The sequence below is a fragment of the Alosa sapidissima genome, chromosome 12 (assembly GCF_018492685.1).
Source record: "Alosa sapidissima isolate fAloSap1 chromosome 12, fAloSap1.pri, whole genome shotgun sequence".
NCBI lineage: Eukaryota > Metazoa > Chordata > Actinopteri > Clupeiformes > Clupeidae > Alosa > Alosa sapidissima.
Window position 1 is genome coordinate 25,118,397 of NC_055968.1, and position 20,965 is coordinate 25,139,361.

General features: G+C 43.5%; 3 protein-coding genes across 6 annotated transcripts; 1 reads left to right on the plus strand and 2 right to left on the minus strand.

The window, feature by feature from the left end:
* Positions 1 to 641: 641 nt before the first annotated feature.
* mydgf (myeloid-derived growth factor) lies at positions 642 to 5,242 on the plus strand. Its single transcript, XM_042056580.1, has 6 exons — positions 642 to 858; positions 2,120 to 2,170; positions 2,256 to 2,317; positions 2,413 to 2,494; positions 3,790 to 3,862; positions 4,224 to 5,242. Exons 1-6 carry the CDS (start codon positions 697 to 699, stop codon positions 4,301 to 4,303), a joined length of 510 nt encoding a protein of 169 aa, XP_041912514.1. The 5' UTR covers positions 642 to 696; the 3' UTR covers positions 4,304 to 5,242.
* LOC121677685 lies at positions 2,518 to 8,664 on the minus strand. Of its 2 annotated transcripts, XM_042056576.1 has the most exons (4): positions 7,141 to 8,664; positions 5,854 to 6,471; positions 5,041 to 5,122; positions 2,518 to 3,548 (listed from the first exon to the last, which is right to left on the minus strand). In XM_042056576.1, the coding sequence occupies exons 1-2, from the start codon at positions 8,245 to 8,247 to the stop codon at positions 5,947 to 5,949; spliced, it is 1,632 nt and encodes a 543-aa protein (XP_041912510.1). In that variant the 5' UTR covers positions 8,248 to 8,664; the 3' UTR covers positions 2,518 to 3,548; positions 5,041 to 5,122; positions 5,854 to 5,946. The 2 variants fall into 2 exon arrangements, with proteins under 2 accessions (XP_041912510.1, XP_041912509.1); XM_042056575.1 differs by lacking the exon at positions 2,518 to 3,548 and having other exon boundaries at positions 4,972 to 5,122.
* Positions 8,665 to 10,896: 2,232 nt separating this feature from the next.
* On the minus strand, positions 10,897 to 17,695 carry tnfaip8l1 (tumor necrosis factor, alpha-induced protein 8-like 1). Of its 3 annotated transcripts, XM_042056579.1 has the most exons (3): positions 17,270 to 17,695; positions 17,084 to 17,157; positions 10,897 to 13,042 (listed from the first exon to the last, which is right to left on the minus strand). In XM_042056579.1, exon 3 carries the CDS (start codon positions 13,035 to 13,037, stop codon positions 12,477 to 12,479), a length of 561 nt encoding a protein of 186 aa, XP_041912513.1. In that variant the 5' UTR covers positions 13,038 to 13,042; positions 17,084 to 17,157; positions 17,270 to 17,695; the 3' UTR covers positions 10,897 to 12,476. The 3 variants fall into 3 exon arrangements, with proteins under 3 accessions (XP_041912513.1, XP_041912512.1, XP_041912511.1); XM_042056578.1 differs by lacking the exon at positions 17,084 to 17,157 and having other exon boundaries at positions 17,270 to 17,689; XM_042056577.1 differs by lacking the exons at positions 17,084 to 17,157; positions 17,270 to 17,695 and adding an exon at positions 15,067 to 16,569.
* Positions 17,696 to 20,965: the final 3,270 nt, after the last annotated feature.

The window sequence follows — 20,965 nt, forward strand, 5'->3', positions numbered from 1 at the left end:
ACCTCAGTCCAGCAGATGGTGGTGGTAATGCACTCCATTTGCAAACTGCCAAAAAAAAAGCTCACCAAAAAAAGAAGGGTTCGGTGGCCTGTTCTTCTTCTTCAGTGAGTTTTTTTTGGCAGTTTGCAAACGGAGTGCATTACCACCACCATCTGCTGGACTTAGGTGTAAGTGTAGCCTACCCTTTAGCCTCGTTCTGGCCACCGGGTAAATAAGGCGAATAGACCCCTTTTTAGGACCGTCAGCCGACACACGCACACACAAATGATGTCCTGTTTAATTATCAGTAGCCTACACAGTTCAGTCTTTTCACATGTTTTCAGGAATAATTTTCAAACCTATATGAGGTGTTTACAAACAAACCTCCCATTTTGATTGACAGGGTTTTTGAGCTCTTAGTAGGCCTAGGCCTAGTCCTATAAGGCTTTCTGCAATCAGTCATTTCAAATAGCCCATTTCCTCTCATAGCCTATAATTTATCATTGTAGCCTGGGCCTTTTTGAATTTATTCAAGATTAAATGATGCCAGAATATCTCTATAGTAAGACGTGTTCATGGACATTTGCTGAATATTTTGTAGGCTAACTGTAGAGGGCTACTGTTGACGTTTTCTCTCTTGACGTCACGCAATGCTAATATCTGGCAACCCTGGAACCTCCTTGCCCTCAACTCTGGTGCATCAGCCAAAAAGCCAAAATGACCCTCCTCAGTAACAGCAGAAGTGCAGGTCCCTCCACTAATATTCTGCTCGGAACTGTTGTTCTCATCGTCGTTGCGGTTGCTTCATCCGAAAACACAAAAACGGTGGAATTCAACGTAAAACCCGGGGGAGTTGTTCAGACTTTCTCCCAGAAAATCGTAAGTAGCATCTAGACTATTTAGCATAGCTATCATACCTAACCTTAGCTTGAAAACAGTGATCCCAAACTCTGACGAGTCAACTTAACGACAGCAACTAACTAAAAGATAGTCTGTGATCCTATTTGAATACCCGCATTGACCAGGAGATTGTCCTAGGAGTTAAAGTTGACATTTTGTGTCAAAACATAGCTAACTAGCTGCTTTTTTGCAGCGAACGTAAGCTAGCTCGATGAACTGCTAACTCAGGTGGCTGGTTTGAATGGACATACTTGTCCTGAATGACCGTTAACAGGACACATTTTAAATTCCCATAGATCGATGTAATATTCACGTTAATATTGTATCTAGAAGCTAGGCGTTACTATCGATTTTCATTCACGCTTTCCTTAGCTCACGGTAGGCAGATAAGTGAAGTTGCTGTGTGGTAGCACTAGACGTGGCTAGCGTTGAATTCCACCAGTCAGTCAACTGCTGCAGCTAGGAGCAACGTTGTTGAAAGAGGAATGCTGAATTAATTCTATTAATTACACTAGTTGTGTTTTGCAATTTTTAAATATGAACAATGGGTTTACTGGAAAATGTAAAGCATTGATTTGGTACAAAAAGCAGCGCTTTAAATTTCGACACGTCAGTGCGGAAGTGCAACAATTCGGCTATTCATTGGTGGTAAAACTCAACGTCACCAGCAACTATGGCTAATCATAATGCGCCACCTGCAGTGCATTTCGCAAGTAAGCACATAGTGGTCAGTATAGAGTAGACCGGTGAAAGGTCTCGATTTATACCAGCTTTACTAAATATGATTACATTTGCTTACGGAGTTACTTAGCAGACTTTGATTTGTGCCTAAACAGAACTCCAGTGCTGGTCATCCGTAATAAGGCTTGAACTCCCTTGTCCCCACATAGTGCTGCAGGTTGCTCTAGTTCAGTGGTTCTCAACCTTTTTTCAGTGATGTAACCACTGTAAAATATTTTTTCAGCCAACGCTGACGCTACCCCCATTTGAGAACCACTGCTCTAGTTCACTAACTGTGAATGATACATTTTTAGTAAACTGGTGTATATGGCCATTTTCATGTGAAAGAAAGCATAGAATGCATCAGCATAATTGTTGTAATGTGGCAGCGAGAGTGCATTGAATTAGGCCTGAGTTAATTAAGCATTTTGGGGTTGTCAACTCGTTTTAGACTGTGAAACCTTACCTATGATTGAGTTCTGAATTTGTGTCTCTCTCCACCTTCCTTCTTATCTTGCAGAAAGATCATGAATGCTCTTTCACATATGCATCTCAAGGAGGCACCAATGAGGTAATATGAGCTACTTTCAGTGTCATCAAGTTCAGAAACCTTGAATTCCATTTTTAACTCTTTCTTTAACGGCTTCTTTAATTAGCAATGGCAAATGAGCGTGGGCCTCAGTGATGACGACAGGCTTCTCTCTTGCTCTGTGTGGAGGTGAGTTGTCCTGTTCCCTAGCATGTGTTACCATTTGGTGTCAAGTGAAGTGTACCATACATTTATCTGAGGTGTTTTCTCTACTCCTTTGGTAGGCCACAAGGGAAGTCCTACCTGTTTTTCACTCAGTTCAAGGGAGAGATCACAGGATCAAAAATGGAATTTGCAAGTGCTTATGTAAGTATCCTGATCAGCAAATCTACAATGATTGTCTTTATTGAGATCATGAATGCTTTGTGTTCACCTTTGTGTAATATTTCTGGAGAAGGTATTCCATAGTAATACATTCACAACAATTGCTGCAGCATAAAAGATTTTACATATAAGAATACATTACAGAATGTTGAAGTTCAAGGTACATTTTGGTTTCAATTAATCAAACAGGTCTGCTTGACCTTGATGACTCCAAGCTAAGACATCAGGGCCCTAATATTATCCCATCAGTTGCTAATACTTCATTTAAAGTGGCTGGAATAAAACCTTTAGAGTACAGCTAGTGTTGATATGTGAAGTTCAGTATGATGTTTAAAGGTATAAAGTAAGTCTGAACTTGCATGCATCCTTCCTGTAGTAGGCAAGTCGTCTTAACAGATTTGCATCACAGTTTAGTCTGATGGATATGACTCCAACATTCCAGTCTATTGTTCTTTTAGTGCCATGATTGCTTGATTAGCTTTTAGATCAGATTTGTGGAAGAATGTAATCATGCACATACAACGGAGTGTGAACGGCTTGCATCTTACAGAGGGCCGCACGTGTATCGTGCTCACAGGCTCTCTGTGTAGGTGATGTGCTGTTTACGAGAGGCTCACATTTCTGTTAAGCTGTGCTGTCCTATAAAACCATGCTTGACTGATTGTTGAACAGTGATGGGGATATTTGTTAGCTCTCCCTGGACCAGCCATGATGTCAAAATCATTTGTCTTCTCCTCTGCACGAGTCAAAACATGTATGCACCAATCGCTTTTCCCTGAGTGGAGGATAAGCAGGCCACACCGGTGACCCAGAATCCTTAATCGTCCTCCGGCACGCCAGACAGGAAGCGTTGTTTCTGTCGCAAGTCCTGTTTCTGTGCAGGGCCCGTGATCTAGAAATGAGTGGTGTAGTGAGTACGAGAGCGGACTGCGCAGTACAGGACGGCAGGATCTGGTCCGAGTCCTCCACAACTCCAGTGCACTGAGCAGACGCTTGTCTCGTGGCCTCCATACAACTCCATATGCAGCAGCAGCACCTACGTATATATATATATAAAAAAAGATGGGTTTTTTTATTTTTTTTATTTTTTTATATATATCTAGGAAATGAATCTCACACACATACACACTAAAAAATAGAGTACACTTCCCTTGCCCTTGTCACTTATCTCTGCTTGTTTCAGGATGCAGTTTCTCCTTGTATCTCAGGCCTCTTGATGTTCGTGTTTGTCACATCTCGTCACCGCCACTGTTTTTCTTTTTATCCCCCCCCTACAGTCCCAGTCTGCTGTGGGAGGACAAAAGGATGTGCCTTTGAAGGAGGAAGAGTACATCGTTGGGGACTCCTCAGGTGATCTTTCAAGGCCGTTGATGTATTCCGTTACCTGTCAGCTCCTCTACCTCTCCGAACTGGCACTTATTTCCTGACAACCATCTCAACAAGCACAGCTGTAAAGCGTGTACTTTGAACTGAGATCAAAGGGGCGCTTTTTTTTTTTTTTTTAAACTCACTGAGCAGCAGTTGGCTGCCTATTGCTGCCACTGTGGGCCGGTTTGGCAGTTGACGTTTATAGGGTCATAGTTTTGCAGTGCCATTTGATTGCCTTTATCTACTGGATGACGCCCAAAAGAGCATAATCCCAAAACTAGGTTATTGCTTTTCTTTATTGTGCACAATTTGAGTGAAGCACTCTGTTCTTTTTCATCCTCAGTGACCCATAGAGAGGGCAAGTTCCGGGCTGAGCTCTCGAAGCTGACCATGATCGCCCGGACCAAACACGACGAGCTGTGACAGCACGGACGCAGGTGATCAACTGAATGTGCTTTCGTGAGATAAAGGAAGGAAGAAGGAAGCTGGACGAGTGCATTACCGTCATCCTGCAGAAACCTCTGTGACAAAAGAGGGGAAGGAACTGTAAATGCGAAAGAAAGAGATTGCTCACTGTAACAGTTGTAGTCAAATGCAACTGTTCTATACAGTATCGTATAGTACAGCTTGGGGTTTGTTTTTCTAATGAGGCATCCCAGAGGGTGAATGGGGTGGGGGGGGGGAGGGGGGTTCTATGGGGATATTAGATATAGAAAACGAAACCAGAGATTAAGGATCTGCTAGAATAGCCATGTGCACAGACAGAGCTGCATTGTATCTGAAGATACTCCGTGTCTCCAAATGAGGTTGTTCCAAGAAAATTAAGAATGCAGCTCACTGTATCTGCCATAACAAGAATCCCAGCATCTCGCACTGAACTCCCACTGAGAGTGAAACAAACCTGCAGCCTGCAGATTCTGTCTTCCTTGTGCTCATTCCTAATCCTCATCTATGAAGCAGAACTTGGCAGGATGGTCTCTCTTGGTCCAGTGCAATAGACCCACGGGCGCATTCTAAAACTGTTCACCTACACGCAATCTCAGTTATTTATACAGTCTGAGGTTTTTTTTGTTTGTTTTTTTTTTCTCCCCCCCTGATGCTTATCTTCCCATAGAATAATTTTTACATCAGACAGATGGAGGAAGATTGATGGGACTTACCCAATCTACTGTAGCATCAGTCCTCAGGGTGTGTATTAGCTGGTGGTGGTGCATGCTCCCTCAGTAGTCCCGTGGGTCTTTCCTGGGGGGCCACAAGACATTGTTATTTAGATTTTGCCCCCTTACTCATACATATTGCTATACGTTCTACTGTGCTGCCACTTCTGTAAAATAAATATTGATTTTTTTTTTTTTTACCAGACAGTTGCTCGAGTTATTGTCTTTTTGGACTAATGTGTCAAGCTGAACTTATTCAGGAATCATTTATATATTTTGTATCTAGGACACTGATATTTAGGTACCTCAACACAATACATTCTAATCCATTGTATTAGCACAAATATTCCCCCGATTACAAAATTCTGCCAACAGAAGACATCTAATTTTTATGTCTTGTAGCTGTAATGATTCCCAACATCCTCTAGGGGGTGATGAGTACTTTGGATCCAGCTCAGGGGGCTCAGTTTTGAAAAACTCTAAGTCTATTATAATTATGTTGTGCAGCAAATGCAGGCGTGTCAGTAATGTTTTTGATTAGCTAGCATATTTTGGGTAGCTTGTATGCAGCTACTAAAACATTGCCAGGGAGGCCCAGTAAGGGACCCACTCAGGTAATTGCACAGAGAGCTGTTTTCTTCTTCAATGCCTAGGCAGAAACGTAACATTTAACAAGGGACCACAAGCTTTTTTTTTTTTCTGGAAAAAAGTGTGTGCACTATGTCGTTCTGGCACAAAGCCAGTCGAAGCAGCCCACTAAATAAGAACACATCAATTTCAGTCAGGGCACAGCAGGGGTTCCGGCTTCATACTCACTGAAAGGTTCCTGTCACCGTGGAGACCGACCTCTCACAGCTGGTGAGAACTGTGCCAGCCAGCAGCGGCAGCAGCCCTGGCGCCCCGAGTCCCTCAGACGGTGGTGGAGAGCAGCCTGCGTTTCACTGGGTACGGGGGACAATCCCTTCCCTTGTCTGCCCTGGTAGTTTTGGGGTGCTGGTGGGGGTATGGTGGGGGCTTCTTGCCCCTGGCTCCTAGAGTAACTGCCCTCAAGAGGGCTGGTTTCATTCCCTCTCTCCTGCCCTTTGGCCTGGGGCCACTAGATTGGATAGCTGGTGGAGAATCAGTGTTAAGTGGGTAATTTGGCGAGGTGTTGTGGTCCTCATTAGAGTTCTGACTGTGCTGTGTTCTGGCGTTGGCCACAGTGCTGGACGACACAGGGCTGCTGCTCTCCGAGGCGACGCTCTTTTGGGAGGAGGGGACACTGTCTGCTCTGCTCGACTCCACATCCCCCCTGTCGTCCCCCTCCGCCCGCAAGCAGCCCACCATCACCCCGCTGGAGCTGCTGCTGCCCAGCGTGTCACTATGGAGACCGGCGTGTGGCTCGTCCCCCGTGAGGTCAATGTCTGAGGTCAGAAGCTCAATCTGTTGGACCACCTGTGAGGGAGAAAGATGACACTAACATCTCCACAGCAGCTCTCCGTGCACAGCCAAAGAGGCCCCATCCCCTGCATTTGTCAAACCACAATCAGGCAGGAAAAAACACCCCGAAAGTGGGCATATTATGGGGACGCTTTTATGGCAATTACACCATTAGCCATGGTAATGTTTTCATACAGTGGCGGCTAAATATTTAAATAAATAACTTATTCCAGCTGTTTCCAACATCTGTGGATGAGTGGACTCGGGGGGGAAAAAAGGTGTTGCATGAGCATTGCCTTCTGCCAGTGCATGCATTTGGTAAATGGAGCATATGAAACAGCTCTTCCCCTCCTGCTTTCATCACTCTGAGCACTGGCCTCTTCTGTCCTCTTCTTATGCTACATTATCTGAACCTGCTGTATTTCTGGGTGGATTATAGTGAACGGCGTAGCCCATAATTGCTCTGGGAATGCTGTGTTTACATGCAAATGAAGCTGGTCCATTTGTACCCAACAATTCGTAACACTGAATTATATGAATATATTGAAAGCTATCAGAATGTTTCAAAATACAGCTCAATTCAATGTTGCTTGTGGGTCATTAATAATTTATGTCATTAATGTTTCAGAATTAGTCTTTTTTTCCAATCCTTCGGGCAAGAAATGGAAATGTAATTTTTTTTACCTCTTTTATCTCCAGATGAACCTCTTTTAGGCCATGCAAAATCCCCTCCAGTTCCACAACGACTCGTCGGATTTGGTCCCGAACGGCCCTCTGTTTCTTCTTTGGCCACGGCAGGCACGGCTCGGGTTTGGGCTCTGGCTTTGGAGCGGGCTTCGGTCCCTGTGCTGCACTGGAGGGCAGCCGCTCAGCATTAGTTGTGATCTCCCCCATTTGGGAATGGCTCTGTTGATGCTGCTGCAGCTGCTTGTTAGCAGAAGCCAGCTCCCCACGTGAAACTTTGTATGGGAGGATGGGAGAGTTACTGGAGCTGGATTTATCTAGGCTTTCCTGTGCAAGGACCTTGGGTGCAACCTGATCCCCCTTGCTGCTATCCACTTTGCAATCAGAATCAGAATTTAAAGTGTTTTTTAAGTAGTCGTGTGGAGCGGGGTCTTGTTTACCTGTGTCAGGCATGTCAGCTCCATATGGCTCTCTCTGAAAGGGCTCTCTCACACAGCCCTGCTGTTGTCCCTGGCTGTAAACAGGCGCTCCACAGTTTTCTTGACCTTTGAACTGTGTCGGTGGAGCAGGCGAGCACTTTCTTGAGGAGGGGTGTGTGTCGGTCTGGTGGCAGTGCTCAACAAAGCGGCATTCTCTGTAGTAGTCCCTCACAAACAGGCAGTGTTTCTGCTCCTGTCCCACAGACCTGTTCCACCTCACAGGGCTCGCCTCCGGCGCACAGCTGTATCCGGCCACATCTGGCTGCTCGCGGCCGTCCCGCGCGGCAAAAGGCAGCTTTGTCTGACGCCAGGGTCTGTTTGAAAGGTCGCCGCTGCTGCCCGTGCTCTCGTGAGATTTCGCTGTGTGCTCTTTTGCCACGAAGCGCAGGCTCCCGTTTTTGTCACATGTCCTCTTGTGTTCACTGTCGGCGCGTCTCAGCTCCCGTGGAAAGCCCGGTACCTTGTGTGGCCACGGGAGGTGGTGGTGGTGCGTGCCGTTGTTGTTTTGGTAGACGCTGTCCCGGCCTCCCTGCCTGGCGTCTGCGAACATGATGGAGAAGTCCGGTCGGCTCAGAGGAGGTGTGGTGCACAGAGCCTGTCGTCCGGTTCCCGCCACTTGATTTAGCATTGAATGGGCTTTTCTTCTCTTCCTCCAACTTTCCTCCGCTCCCGGTGCACCTCGCACCCCCCCCCCCCCCCCCCCCTTCCTCCTGTCCGCTCCCTCTCCCTCGCTCCCTCCGTTTCCTGCCTCGGCTTGTTTCTTGATGTTATCCCTCTGTTCTCTCCCCCCCCTTATCCTCCTGGATGCTGTCCGCCTCTCTCTCTTCCTCCCCTCCTCTTGCCTCTCACCGTTCTCCCTTGTTACCCCGTGCTGCAGTGGGCCTCCCTCTTCCCCTTTCTCTCCTGCGCCCTCCCTGCATTTCTGTCTCAGTAGCAGTGGCACGGCTTCCTGCCTCTCCCTCCCTCTCTTGCTCTCTCTCTCTCTCTCACTCACTCACTCACTCACTCACTCACTCCCCCTACATACTGCGCTGTCTCCCCTTTCTGGCTCTTTCTTCCTCCCACACTCTCTCTCACTCACTCACTCTCTCACTCTGAGCTGTTCTCTTTGCTCCTTTTTGCTTATTCATTTGCGTGGACTAGTCTGACTTCAATCAAGCCCGCTTTTAATCCCGGGTTAGACAATGTGCCACCACGTGAGTTCTCCGCTTCTGTTCTGATCTGCCTCACTCACGTTCTGGCACACAACTCTACAATTAAACACAGCATGGGATTCCGAAGATGGAGGAGAGAGAGAGGGAGAGAGGGAGGGAGGGAGGGAGGGTGGGGAGCGCAGGGGAGGATAAGAGGGAGGTGGGCTTTCCCCCCTTAGGAACAGGCAGACTTGAGTTACAGGAAACCGGCAAAAAGAAAATGATGTAATCGTGCTGATGAAACATTGCCTTCATTGTCATTCATTGTTTCCACTCACACAAATACACAGTGCGCCTTCAGTGTATTGTCTTTATTTGTGTTTGATGTTTTCATACCAAATTACTGCATTCAGTAGCAGAGGCTCTGGTGTAATTTCATTCCAAATGTGTCTCTCAGCACAGACGCCTTATGAAACCGGTTTAAATGAAACTGAATTATAGGCACCCATTGCAGACTTTTTGCAGCTGATCCTATCTGAGGCAGCAGAAAATAGTGGCTGTCACAGCTTTTGTCTCCTCTCCTTTCCTAGGAGAAGGGCTTTTTGTCTTCCATTCTCGATGGAAATGGAACAGTAACTTCCCACCACTTGATGACATTGCATGCACCTCTCTCTCTTTTTCACGAGGGCCCCGGCTGCTCATGCGTCACATCACACTGACTCCCTCTCATTTCAGCCATCACCCACTTGCTGTGCGGTCTATAAATAGGTCCAAATCTACATTATTTTAAATTCACAACAAGTACACTCTGTACCTGTAGCAGTGGAAAACTTCCCGTCCTTGTCTGCTGACAGCCTCTCAATTCTCCTCTTCATCTATTTAGGTGCTGGTGCACTGGAGAATTGGAGACTGCATCAGAATCACCTCTGTTCAAATAGCCCTCCTCCCCAGCATCATGTGTTAGTGCAACGGACCAACTTTAGCCACATACTGAGTAATGGTCCAAATAAACAGCACTTTTATTTTCTTGCCAGCCCAACAACAGAGAATGACGGCTAGTAATGGTCCCTTTGCACTGTGCCACATTTATATGGGCACCCGGGAGTGTGTGGGGACAACTTTTAGTGCAGGAGCACAGACAGGGGTCGTTAGTGTCACCTCTGTTTGTGATTCAAGGGCTTGGTCATTTGGTATTCTTGAGGGTCGGTGTTTGTCTTGGCACGGTCTGACAGGGCAGCCTTCACAATGGCGGGTCTGTGGCTCTCGCAGTGGGAGAGTGGATTGTTTGTCAAGTGACCTTTTGACGTATGGTGGTCTGGGCCCAGCGCTGAATACATTAAGCCATAGTGAGTGTGGGCTTATGCTGTTGTCAGGAACATATTTTTATAGGGTGCTGCTTTTCCTGCTGACACCCCTTCCCGTTTTATCTCAAATAAACATGCCAGTCTTGTTTCCTCAGAGGACAAACTTTAAAGAAAAAGCGAGATTGGAGGAGCTCAGGAACTGAGTCTCAGGTAACCGTCATATTTCCTATAGCCTGGAGGCAGAGGATATTAAGCAAACACAGTGGAGAGCGACTGAGGCAAAGAGCAGTGAGCAGAAATAGAAATGGAGAGTGGCGAGGGGGAACATGCGTTTGGCTGGGACTGGGAATCTACTTAACAGAAACGGAAAATTGATTTCTGAAAATGAATAGGCAGACAATCAATTTTAATTAATATATTTTCATAGTGTTATTTTAATTAAACATTGGAGGGGATATGAAACACAGATACGCATTCCGCTTTCCTCCCAACTAGATACTAGCATGAAAAATTCCGTCATGGTAAGCAGACTTGACTACTTGTGGGAGTGGGGGAAATGCTGGAGTGCTTTGTTTGGGGAGTCGGAAGTACAGCCTCTAAACATAACAATGCTCTGGCCAGGAATGACTGATTTGAATGGACTAATCCAGGTCAGATGCATGGAGATTAGCTGAATGTTCTCTCCACTGTTTTAAGAGACTCTAATACTGGAGATCAGTAACAGAAGTATACGGAGAAGATCAAATAATGCAATAACCTCTTAACAATGCAAATAATGCAATTACTTTTACTTGTCTAAAAAGTGTATTTGTTTATATTGCAATTGTAGAAAAGAGAACGGATGTTGACAAAACCTTTATGTTCACATGATTTGTTCACACATATCATATTACTTTCAATCAAAAGGCATACATTGGATTTGACTAAAAATATCTTAATGGTCATGATGAACCAAATATATATATATATACAGAAATAACAGTTCACCGTCATTTCGTTACTGACTCACTAAGAACAGAAGGCCTGAGAGACTCAACCCTGAGTGCTTAAGTTGGAGACGGATATGGCATTGATTGCAGCTGAACTTTACTGCTCCATAAAAAGATATTCTGGTCTATTGTTCTCCTCTCAGTACTTGTGTTGGCATACTCTTTCAAATCCTTTATTCATGAGCTCAAGTGTCACATAACCAACAGAACAGTCCAACAGGTGATCACTTTACAGCTGGGAGATGTATATTTAGAAAATACAAAAATATTACCCACTAATCTACTAAGTGCATAGATAATGAATAGTAGCATTCTAAAGTTGAACTTCCTGTGGAATGTAAACACAGCATTCCAAAACAGAACCTCTTTTGGAATGTTTGGGTCCTCTCTGTGACTTAAAAACAATCATTTGAAACCTCTTTGGCAGAGCTGCTACAGGTTTTGATTCAGTGACGGAACGATTACTCCTCTGGTGTATCCCATGAATTGACGGTCTTCCAAGTGTCTCTGATCTTCGCCAGAGACAACATTAAATGAGAATAACGTATTTAAAAAACAGCAATATAAAAATAAATCTAGAAGAGCCTGTGTGTGCAGAGTAGCATCATAGAGGCAAGTAGATTATTCACATCAAACTTCATTCCTGATTGAGGACTTGCATCAGAGAGCAGATTTCTAACTATCTCTATCACATGAGCTTGGGGTACAGGGTTTAGAGTGGGCTGTAAGCGAATACTACTGAAATACTAGATCCTGGTCTGAGTGAGTCTCACTTGAGATTTCATAACTGACAAATATATATGTTACAGTTCCAAAATAAAGGTCAGGTTTGTTGAGCACCAGCTACATGGTTTACACAAACAGGCTTTGGTGTTGCTGTAATCTAATAACTACTTTCCATTAAAACAAACTCACCTGTGCATAGACAAGAATAAAGCAGGCATGGGGATAGTGCTGGGGATTACATGTAAACTCAGGATTACATATACATTCATATCCTACCTGTAATCATAAATGGTCCTTCAACATGTTAGTATACTTAAGAAATTGCAGTGCTTGTTTTGCTTCAAGTTGTGCTTTAAGTTCATCATATTCTCACTAGGCATTAGGGCTTGTTGGCTCATGGTAATGTCCTTAGACTGCACTAGTTCACAACATCCTCTCACAAATTTGATCATAGGCTTTCAGTGAAAGACCATTTTAGGTAGATAGTTCAGTCATCAAAGGAAGTGTCTGTCTGCATTATAAGGATCATCATAAATGATGGGAAAGGGGCAAAGTGTCTTGAGTCTGGAGATCTCTCGGATTCGTCTTGTGAATAGATGACACACAGAGACTAAAAGGCTCACAGAAAAACATGTAAAATGTTCACAAACACACTGTTTTGTTTTTTTAAAAATGGAGGGAGGCAGAATATAGGGTGGTAAGAGGTCAGAGGTTGCCTTCATCCAACATCTTGTTCACACCGTCACAAATCCTCTGTAGGTGGCCACGGTAGACCTCGGTGGGCCCGTAGAGCGTTGCGAGGAAGTCACAGTCGGCAAAGTGGTTGAAAACGTGGTTGATGCGGGAGTGTGACTTGGCGGTGAGGTGGCGGTTGATGGCCTGGTGGAGCAGCTCGCGGCACTCGTTTAGGATGCCACTCATGATGCGGCGGTCGAAAGTAAACTCGATCTGGTGGAAGCTAACCGCCGTCATGGCCAGCGTGTGCACCTTCTTGCGGAAGCCCTCCACCAGCGCCAGCTCGTCAGCGCTGAACTGGTTGTTGCGGTAGAGCACACCCAGCTTCACTACCATCTTGATGAGGTTCTTGATGATCTTCTGCGCCTCCTTACGGTTCCGCGTGTACTCCTTGGTCACGCGGTATAGCTCGTCCAGCACCTCGCTGCTGGTGTCGTCGATGAACATGTTGGCCACTGTCTTGTTGGCCATCTTACTCATCAGCTTCTTTTGAGCCTGCAGCGCCAGGTTCTTGGTGCTGAAAGAGTCCATGATGTCTGTGGAACGAGATCAAGCAGAAGAGGTTTGAGGCACTTCTCAAGTGGTCTCCCACAGAGACTCTCCTATTCTGACATCTAATGGCAATCAAATCATGTTCCATGCAGAGAAAAATATATAACATATCATAAAAAAAACAACATGAGAGGGAGGCTTGGACATGAAAAACTCTCTTTGAAGACACTGAGACATCGATCAAAAGAATGTGCTCATGAAACACAGCAATCCACTAATTACTTCCACTTTTTCATTCAGCTCAATAACAATAGATTTCATTCCACACCAACCAAGCTCTGAAGAGAGAAAAACAGTGGCCTGGTTGTCCTAAAAAAATAAATAAAAAAATAAAACCACACACCACTCAGCACGCACTGGAGGCAGATGAAAACTACCAATCATCTCACGCAGAAACGCCAGTAGCGAGGCGAGTCGCTGAAACATCCTGCGCTGCCGCTGAGAGCACTGAACCATCGGCGGTGGGAGAGAGCAGGAGAGGTGGGGCCGTGAGTTATCTGTGCGCCGCCTGCCAGCCAGCATGCTGTGAGTCACTGCTACTTCACGCGCTGATGTCAGCCAAAACAAAAAAAATACAATGCACTGGAGGAGCACATCTTCATGTCAGGGCTTCACTGGCAATGCTTCAAGAGCCTTTCATTGTCGAAAGCACATTCTAATTGTTTCAAATTATTTACTCAAATGTCACTTGTAACACCTACTTTTGTGATCAATATGGTGAACCAGTGATGGAGATTGATTCAAGTGATACAATGTAAAAATCAGGGGCACAATATAATAGTCAACTATAGCAGGAACAATACTGAACAAATTCATGGGCCCTTGTGGAGCAAGGCTCTGACCTATATTTGTGTTACCTGCATTTATATTTTATGCATGGAGCAACATTACACACATTAGAATGTACTTGGTGAGACACAAGTAATTTGTATTCCAAGACACTGTCCCTCAAAGAACACAATTTGCATTCATTAATGTATGCTCGATGGGCCTTTTTGCCCATAGAAAACTTCAGTAATAAAGTGCAGGAACAGTTCCACAGCAGCGACATGACAGGAATTTCAGATGATGTAAATCTCCCACTCTCTCTGCCTCAGCTAATCAAAAATGTCAGCCGGGATCAAACTGAAACGCTTTGAGGATCTAGAGATCATGATATTAGGCTGTAGATATCAAAAGACTTTCCTATATCTAGACTATATGCCTCTCTGTTGTCACCCTCTCTGTCACAGCATACGGACACAAACACAAAAAATGCAGGGGGGGGGGGGGGTCAATTGAAATATATTTGTGTGCTCATTAAATTTCAACTTTCAAGGCATAGTCCCAAAATCAATTCAACTTGATGGCTAGCTCCTCAAATAAAGTCTGATGTGCATAATTTGGATTTAAGAGTTGGCACAAGCCTCCTAGAGTTTGCACTACAGCGCCGAGCTTAGCACAAAAAATGTCACTGTCATTGGCTGGCAAAGGTGCCTTTTTATCTCTATGAAGAGATGACTGATTCCTCAGCGCAAACGATGTGGGGGAACGAGAAGGGAGGAGAGGCGCGGAGAGGAGGGTTAGGTTGAAGCACCGTTCAGAATTATAAGGAAGCATAAAGTGCTCTTGTGTGCCTTACGCTTCAAGTGATGGTGCCAAATACAAGCATCAACTGCTACATGGGATGAATCAGAACTCGGATCTTTGAGCTGCATTTAGGAGAATTAGAGGTGACAGGAATAAACAAACACAAAGGAGACGCATCTCCAGCAAGACGCATCGACCTCAGAATTTGGATAAGGCAATTTTAACCGATTTCAAAATGCTCTGCATGCACAGCAATAAATCCCAGAAGCCATTCAATGCAGATGCTGCAATACAGCAAACAGACTAAGGAGAGTGAATTCACTTTGATCATATCTGGCACATATGAGTACAAATGGACCCCTCTACCAAGCTAAATGAAACAAGGGATCAGTAAACAACTCCTAGTTCCTTAGCACCCATTGTGTCATCAGTCACTCACCCTCAGAGATGTATAGAACAGCCTCTAGCTCCATGGTAAAGTATTACTGAGTGGCTATGTTTCTATGGGGAAGGAAGTTCATGAGTTTAGCCAGACTAAACAGTTTGGTCTGAGCAGAGTGAATGGAGGGGTGGTGGAGGAGTGGGGGAGGTGGAGGAGGTGTTGCAGGCTGATTGTGTCAGGTGAGGTAGGGTGTCAGATTGGATTCACCTGGGGACTGCAACACAAGTCTTCCAATCAAGTTCGGCTTTACATTTGGAAATCCTCCAAAGGCTCCTCACTGCTGAGCCTCACCAATGCAGCAAAGCAAACACTCTACAACTGTGGCAATACACTTTCTGACTAAAGGATGCACCAGTTGTCTTTCTTTTTTCAGGCTATTCTCTCTATTCTTGCACTGTTACATAAGAGACAAATCACTACACTAGGTGGTGGAGCGGGACCTTATTTAGTATAGCTGTGATGTGTGTGGCTGTCTCTCTCATCCTCCCACTAGCAGCTAGGCTTTGAGTAGAATGCTGAGAGTTTAACAGGCCCTCCAACTCCAAACAAAAAAGCAAGCAATGTTCAGAATGCTCTCATAACACCTTGAGATGCCTGTGGTGCAATGAATTATTGAAAAGAAGCTAACTGACGCCAAATAAATAATAGGCGCTAAATTATGTCTCAGCAGTAAGAAGTCACAGTGCAAACTCCAAGTCACTTGTGTGAGCCTGTCATGAAGCAAGAAATTCACCACAGAATAAGACTGTTAAACTCTTTAGACCTCTATACTTGAACCACTTGTGAATTATTTCAAAATCATCAGTGTCAAGGTGTCCAGAAGGTTTTTTAGTTTTCTACAGTGGCACCCCACACATGGTGTCAATGTGTAGGATACCTTCTGCCAAAAGGAGGGGATGTGAGGGCGCAACATTGTTTTATGTCATATTGTTAATGAATAGAATAGCCACATCATGACATTATTTCCATGGTATAACCATTACAGCATGCAGTATCCACTAGAAGAATGCTCTGAGAAATACTGTCCAACACTGATATCACACATAACATAGCCTACAGTCTTCCTGTCATGAAAGAAGAGGACACCTGCTCACAAAACAGGAACACGGTCTGAAATGAATGAGCCACATTTTCAAAATTAATGCTTGCGTGTTAAAATGCTTCAGGCTTGTTGCTGTGGAGAGTGGAAGAAAAATAATGAAATTATACAAAGGGCATACTTTAAACCTGCTGACAGCACGAATCAAAGCGCAAACTGTTAATGTTTCCGTGGCAACAAATGAAGCAGCCTACCCACTTTGAACTTTGCAGTCTAGTAAATCAGGTCAAACATATGACCCTGTCTGTAAATGACTGACAGTAGGCTAAGCACTACTCTCTTAGAGCAATGCATTAATATATCTTTAATCAATATTAGACAATGAATTGGCTTGTAGGCTTTATTTGATAGCCTCATACCAAACAACAGTAGGCTAGCCTACATTCAGTAAAAGCCAATCCATCCATTCATTCATTCACAAATCTGTCTCCAAGATAGATAGGCCTAGGCTACCATTTTTTGACAACAATATTAGATTATTCAATTTGAAATATATATATATATATATATAAAATACCCACAACCCCGATAGATTTCTCCACATCTTGAATTTCCCCTGGGGATCAATAAAGTATATATCTATCTATCTATCTATCTATCAGCTGATATGCTTTCCATATTACAAAGGCTATACTGTCTTGTTATTGGACATAGCCAATAGGCTTACAAGTTTACATTGACAAAGCCATTAGTGCTGAGCGTTATGTGTCCAGGCGCAGTTCTGTCCAGTGTTCAGTAACATGGTCACTCAAAACAATTACCCCTCTCACACCCTGACCCATATAGCAGATAGAGACATGACATCAGTTCATTCAGCCACTCTCTACGATGTTTGGGAATAATGGGCTGATACATAGTAGGCTAAAACATGAGTTATATCCTCTTGGAGAACACTTCAGGAGGTATATGACTTACAGCGCAGCTTTGTTTCAGCAGTCCTTCAATGCGAACGGAGCGCACTCAAACAAAAACGCAACAGAGGAATTACACTGTTGCCAACAGAAAAACACACACAATTACAACTTGTAGGCTACTTCTTCAAAACGGGTTAACATGACACGAGATGAGGATTAAGACTTCTGTTACAATCAGTTTCCTTACCTTCCTGGGATATCTTAATTTTGAACCGGATACAGGCGAATGAAAGCTGTGATCTGGCTACAGTGTTTGTTGCTTGGCTGCGTCCAACTGTTCAATACAAAGATCGAGATAAACGTCGAATCTTCATGATGACAGCCGATGATAAAACAACTTGACAAATACCTTGTAGACTCTGACTTTGCTACAGGAACGAAACTGTTTTAGGTCTCATAACCCCTTCGTTGTTTCTATCTGGATCGTCGTAAATAATTGAAATGGTATTTTCTTTCGTATGTTTCCAGATCGGTTACAGGAGTGAGTAATCTGACTCCTCCTCGCAAAAAGTTTCAAAGTTGAGGGTCTCAAGGAAACGTAGATTGATAGTACATTTGACCAATCGTTGTCCTAGGTGTTTCAGGGACCAATCATAAATGGCAAATTGTCCGCTAGAGCCTCAATTTCCCTGCCCCCATTCGGTTTCCAGTAATTATCCTCATTTAGCTTCGAAATCCAAGGCTGAAAAATTCCCAAAGGAAGTTGCATTAGCCGAACAATGAAGAGGAACTTCGGCACATTTCTATAAACAAAAAAAAACTTATATATCACACCACTGAACAGGGGAGACAGACTTTAGACGTTAATTTAGACGGTTCACTTTGGCTCTTGCTTGGCTTGGCCTGCGGTTCTTTCAGTGAAAATGCGCGCTCGCGCGCCCAATCACACACACACACACACACACACACACACAGAGAGAGACAGACAGACAGACAGACAGGTCACACACACACACAGTGCGAGCAGATTATAAATCCAGACGTGCTAGGTGCAGTAGAGCCGGATGTTTTCTGGACAGCACAGTGTTGTTATTTTCCGTTCCATTATGAACTTTGCAGGAAGTCTGGCAAAGAAGAATGTGTTGTAGCCTAAGTAAGTACAATGGGCCTAGTTTATTACAGACTAGCATACACCAGATGGTGTGACATGAAAAGGATGTAAGGCAATCCTTCTCATTTGCTAAGATTGTGTTTGGAAGAATGTGATAAGATTTCATATTTCAAAATGTGTTGCCATAATTTTTTTTAGTTAATGAATAGGTAGAAAAAATAAGAAATGCAGATAACCACAATTAGATGTGAAGGCTAAGATAAAAAACTTCATTATTTGAACAGCTGGCCAAAAAGAACATTTCAACATAAAAACATAAGATAGATATCTACGTTTGAAATTCATAATGACAATTGCATTGTGTGGATCCAGTTCAATCAGCTTTGCTTTGTGTACACACATCTCTTTTGACACTTAATGCTTTGTCCTGCTGAATATCATTTTTATAAAAATGATCAACAAAGTAGCCTTCACTATCTGTATTAAGGAGCATGTACAGGGACATGTGCTAAAAACACAGTTTCTGGTACCACTATACTTCTCCTGCACATAGGCTACTCAAAGCCCTTAAGAGGACTTTTTTTTTTTTTTTTGTGCACACATATACCTATGTGTCATTTTTTTCATGGTCATCAAAAAAAAATCCTGTGCACACAAGAAACTTTTTTAGGCCCATTTTATCTGATTGGTTTACTAATCTAAAAAAAAACCTTCAGAAAGGCAATGCTATTTTTCGTGCAGTAGTTAGGATCTAAAATTATATACAGTAGACCCCATTTCTCCCACTAGGTGGCGACGCGGTAGTGATTTTGGGCACAAGACAATGGCTTCAGTGTGAGATTTGAAGCTCTTGCGCCATAGGTGGTACTAATACGAAATTCAGGCAGGATCTGTAGCAAAATATAAAGCCACCATTAAGCATTGTGATGATTTTTTGTAATGACTTTTCTGAAAATATATCGTTAAGAGCATATCACATCATTCATTTTCAACCACTGTATTTTCTTATTAATGGGACATAGGTCTCACTCGCACTGGCTTTGCTTAGAGCCTGCACGGTTGTTGGTGGTGTTTTTTGCTGCTTTGGATCTTTGGTTTTGCATTCAAGCTACTAATGTTAATGGTAAATAGGACTGGTTGTTGATCAGCCACTGTGAGAAGTCCCCTACCTACAGTACAGCACAAGGATTTTAAAACCTCTCCTGTGCCATTATAATCAAAAGTGAGACTGTGTTACTTCACTTGATCATCATCTATGGCCATATCTTGTTTCATATTCTGCTATAGTCTTGTATTTTTTTTATTTGATAGGTAGTGTCATCACCACCCAGGAGACATATAAGTGTACTACTTAGAAATAGCCTATATGTTGGTGCTACAGTCAACAGAAATCAGAATCACCGACTAACAAATAGACTAGAGTATCATTCACTAGTCCTTCAGAATACCATGTTGGAAGCTCGTGCGCACTGTGTCCTGTAGGTGAGTTTGGACAACAATGTGCAGTGCTAATAACATACGGTCATGGTAGGCTACAGCACATATACTGGTTAATACAGTGATTTAGTTTGGATAAATACACCTACTATGCCCAGAGAGATTGCTCGGGACTTCAGCTTCAGACTGATCTATGCTTCTAGAGCTCTTTTATGGAAATGTGCCACTAGAGTTGGACTGTTCTGGCTTGGACATCACATCATACCTTTTGGGTTGGCTTCCAGGCTAGTATTTAATGATGTGTCTATTGGCTTTAGACACCTATTTGGCCTATAGATGGCACCATTGTGTATGAAACCACATTGCTGGCATCAAGTGAGAAAAATGTGGCCTGTTCAAGATTGTGACTAGTTTGACTGTTATTAGGCAATGACCCGTGGTTAAATAATACCAACAGGATTATGGCAGACATTTTCAAGGTGGTACTGTGCTCAGTGTTCATCAAATAATTACACATAAACCCTGATCTCTAACACCTTTGAACATTTCAGTTAAAGCTGTTATGCTATATACATAAAACACCATTTCTGTTCCAGGCTAGTTATGCTCAATCAATTATCACAACAGGTGGTAGCTCTTCCAGACACACCTTATGATGAGAAATTGTTGTTTGCATAGCAGGTCTCATCAGAACTTTATAGTTTAGGGCTCACTATGCATATATCGCTGGCCCTTTTTGTTGTTGCTTTGCCTAAGCCATGCGATTATGCTACAGGCACAAGATCCACTAAACCTGCTCAAATAGAACCTCACTCCATTAAACCGGAGCCCTGGTCATAAACAACAGGACACAAAGTTCACTGATAGTGAATTGTGCAGAGCTGCCAGATGGAAATGATAGTTAGTAAATAATCAATAGAATCATTCATCACTGTGCGGAGGTCAAAGTAAGCTTTGATTGTCTTTCCTGGGACATGCGTGCACTGAGTGAATGCTATCTTTCACCTCTGATTACCCAAACAACCAAAACATGTTTAGCAGAACTAAAATACCTACACACAAATGGCAGCTGTCTGCGGGATTTTTCTTGACGGCATGGTGTCATGGTGCCGTGGTTGTTGTTTATTTACATATTTTGAATACAGTAGTAAAATGTAAAACATATATATTCAATAAAGATTTAATTTCAATGGGAAACAATACTTGCAAAAATATACGTAGTAATAAGAAACATAAATATACAATGCTGAGAAGATGGTGAAGATAGGCTATTGAGATAACTTTGGTGGGTTTTATTTTTATGGTTTTCTGACTCTGCCAGTTCATTTCAAGGTTCAATACACTCCCATACAATATTGTCTTTTCCCCTCTCACCCTGAAAATCTGTTAATCTGT

Bases quoted from the DNA above. Each gene is read 5' to 3' on its own strand.
- mydgf (XM_042056580.1), top strand. From the start codon at position 697: ATGACCCTCCTCAGTAACAGCAGAAGTGCAGGTCCCTCCACTAATATT. The intron at 859-2,119 runs GTAAGTAGCATC...CTTATCTTGCAG, and splicing joins AGACTTTCTCCCAGAAAATC to AAAGATCATGAATGCTCTTT. The intron at 2,495-3,789 runs GTAAGTATCCTG...CCCCCCCTACAG, and splicing joins TGGAATTTGCAAGTGCTTAT to TCCCAGTCTGCTGTGGGAGG.
- LOC121677685 (XM_042056576.1), bottom strand. From the start codon at position 8,247: ATGCTAAATCAAGTGGCGGGAACCGGACGACAGGCTCTGTGCACCACA. The intron at 6,472-7,140 runs GTAAAAAAAATT...TCTCCCTCACAG, and splicing joins TTCATCTGGAGATAAAAGAG to GTGGTCCAACAGATTGAGCT.
- tnfaip8l1 (XM_042056577.1), bottom strand. From the start codon at position 15,100: ATGGAGCTAGAGGCTGTTCTATACATCTCTGAGG. The intron at 13,043-15,066 runs GTGAGTGACTGA...CTCGTTCCACAG, and splicing joins TGTTCTATACATCTCTGAGG to ACATCATGGACTCTTTCAGC.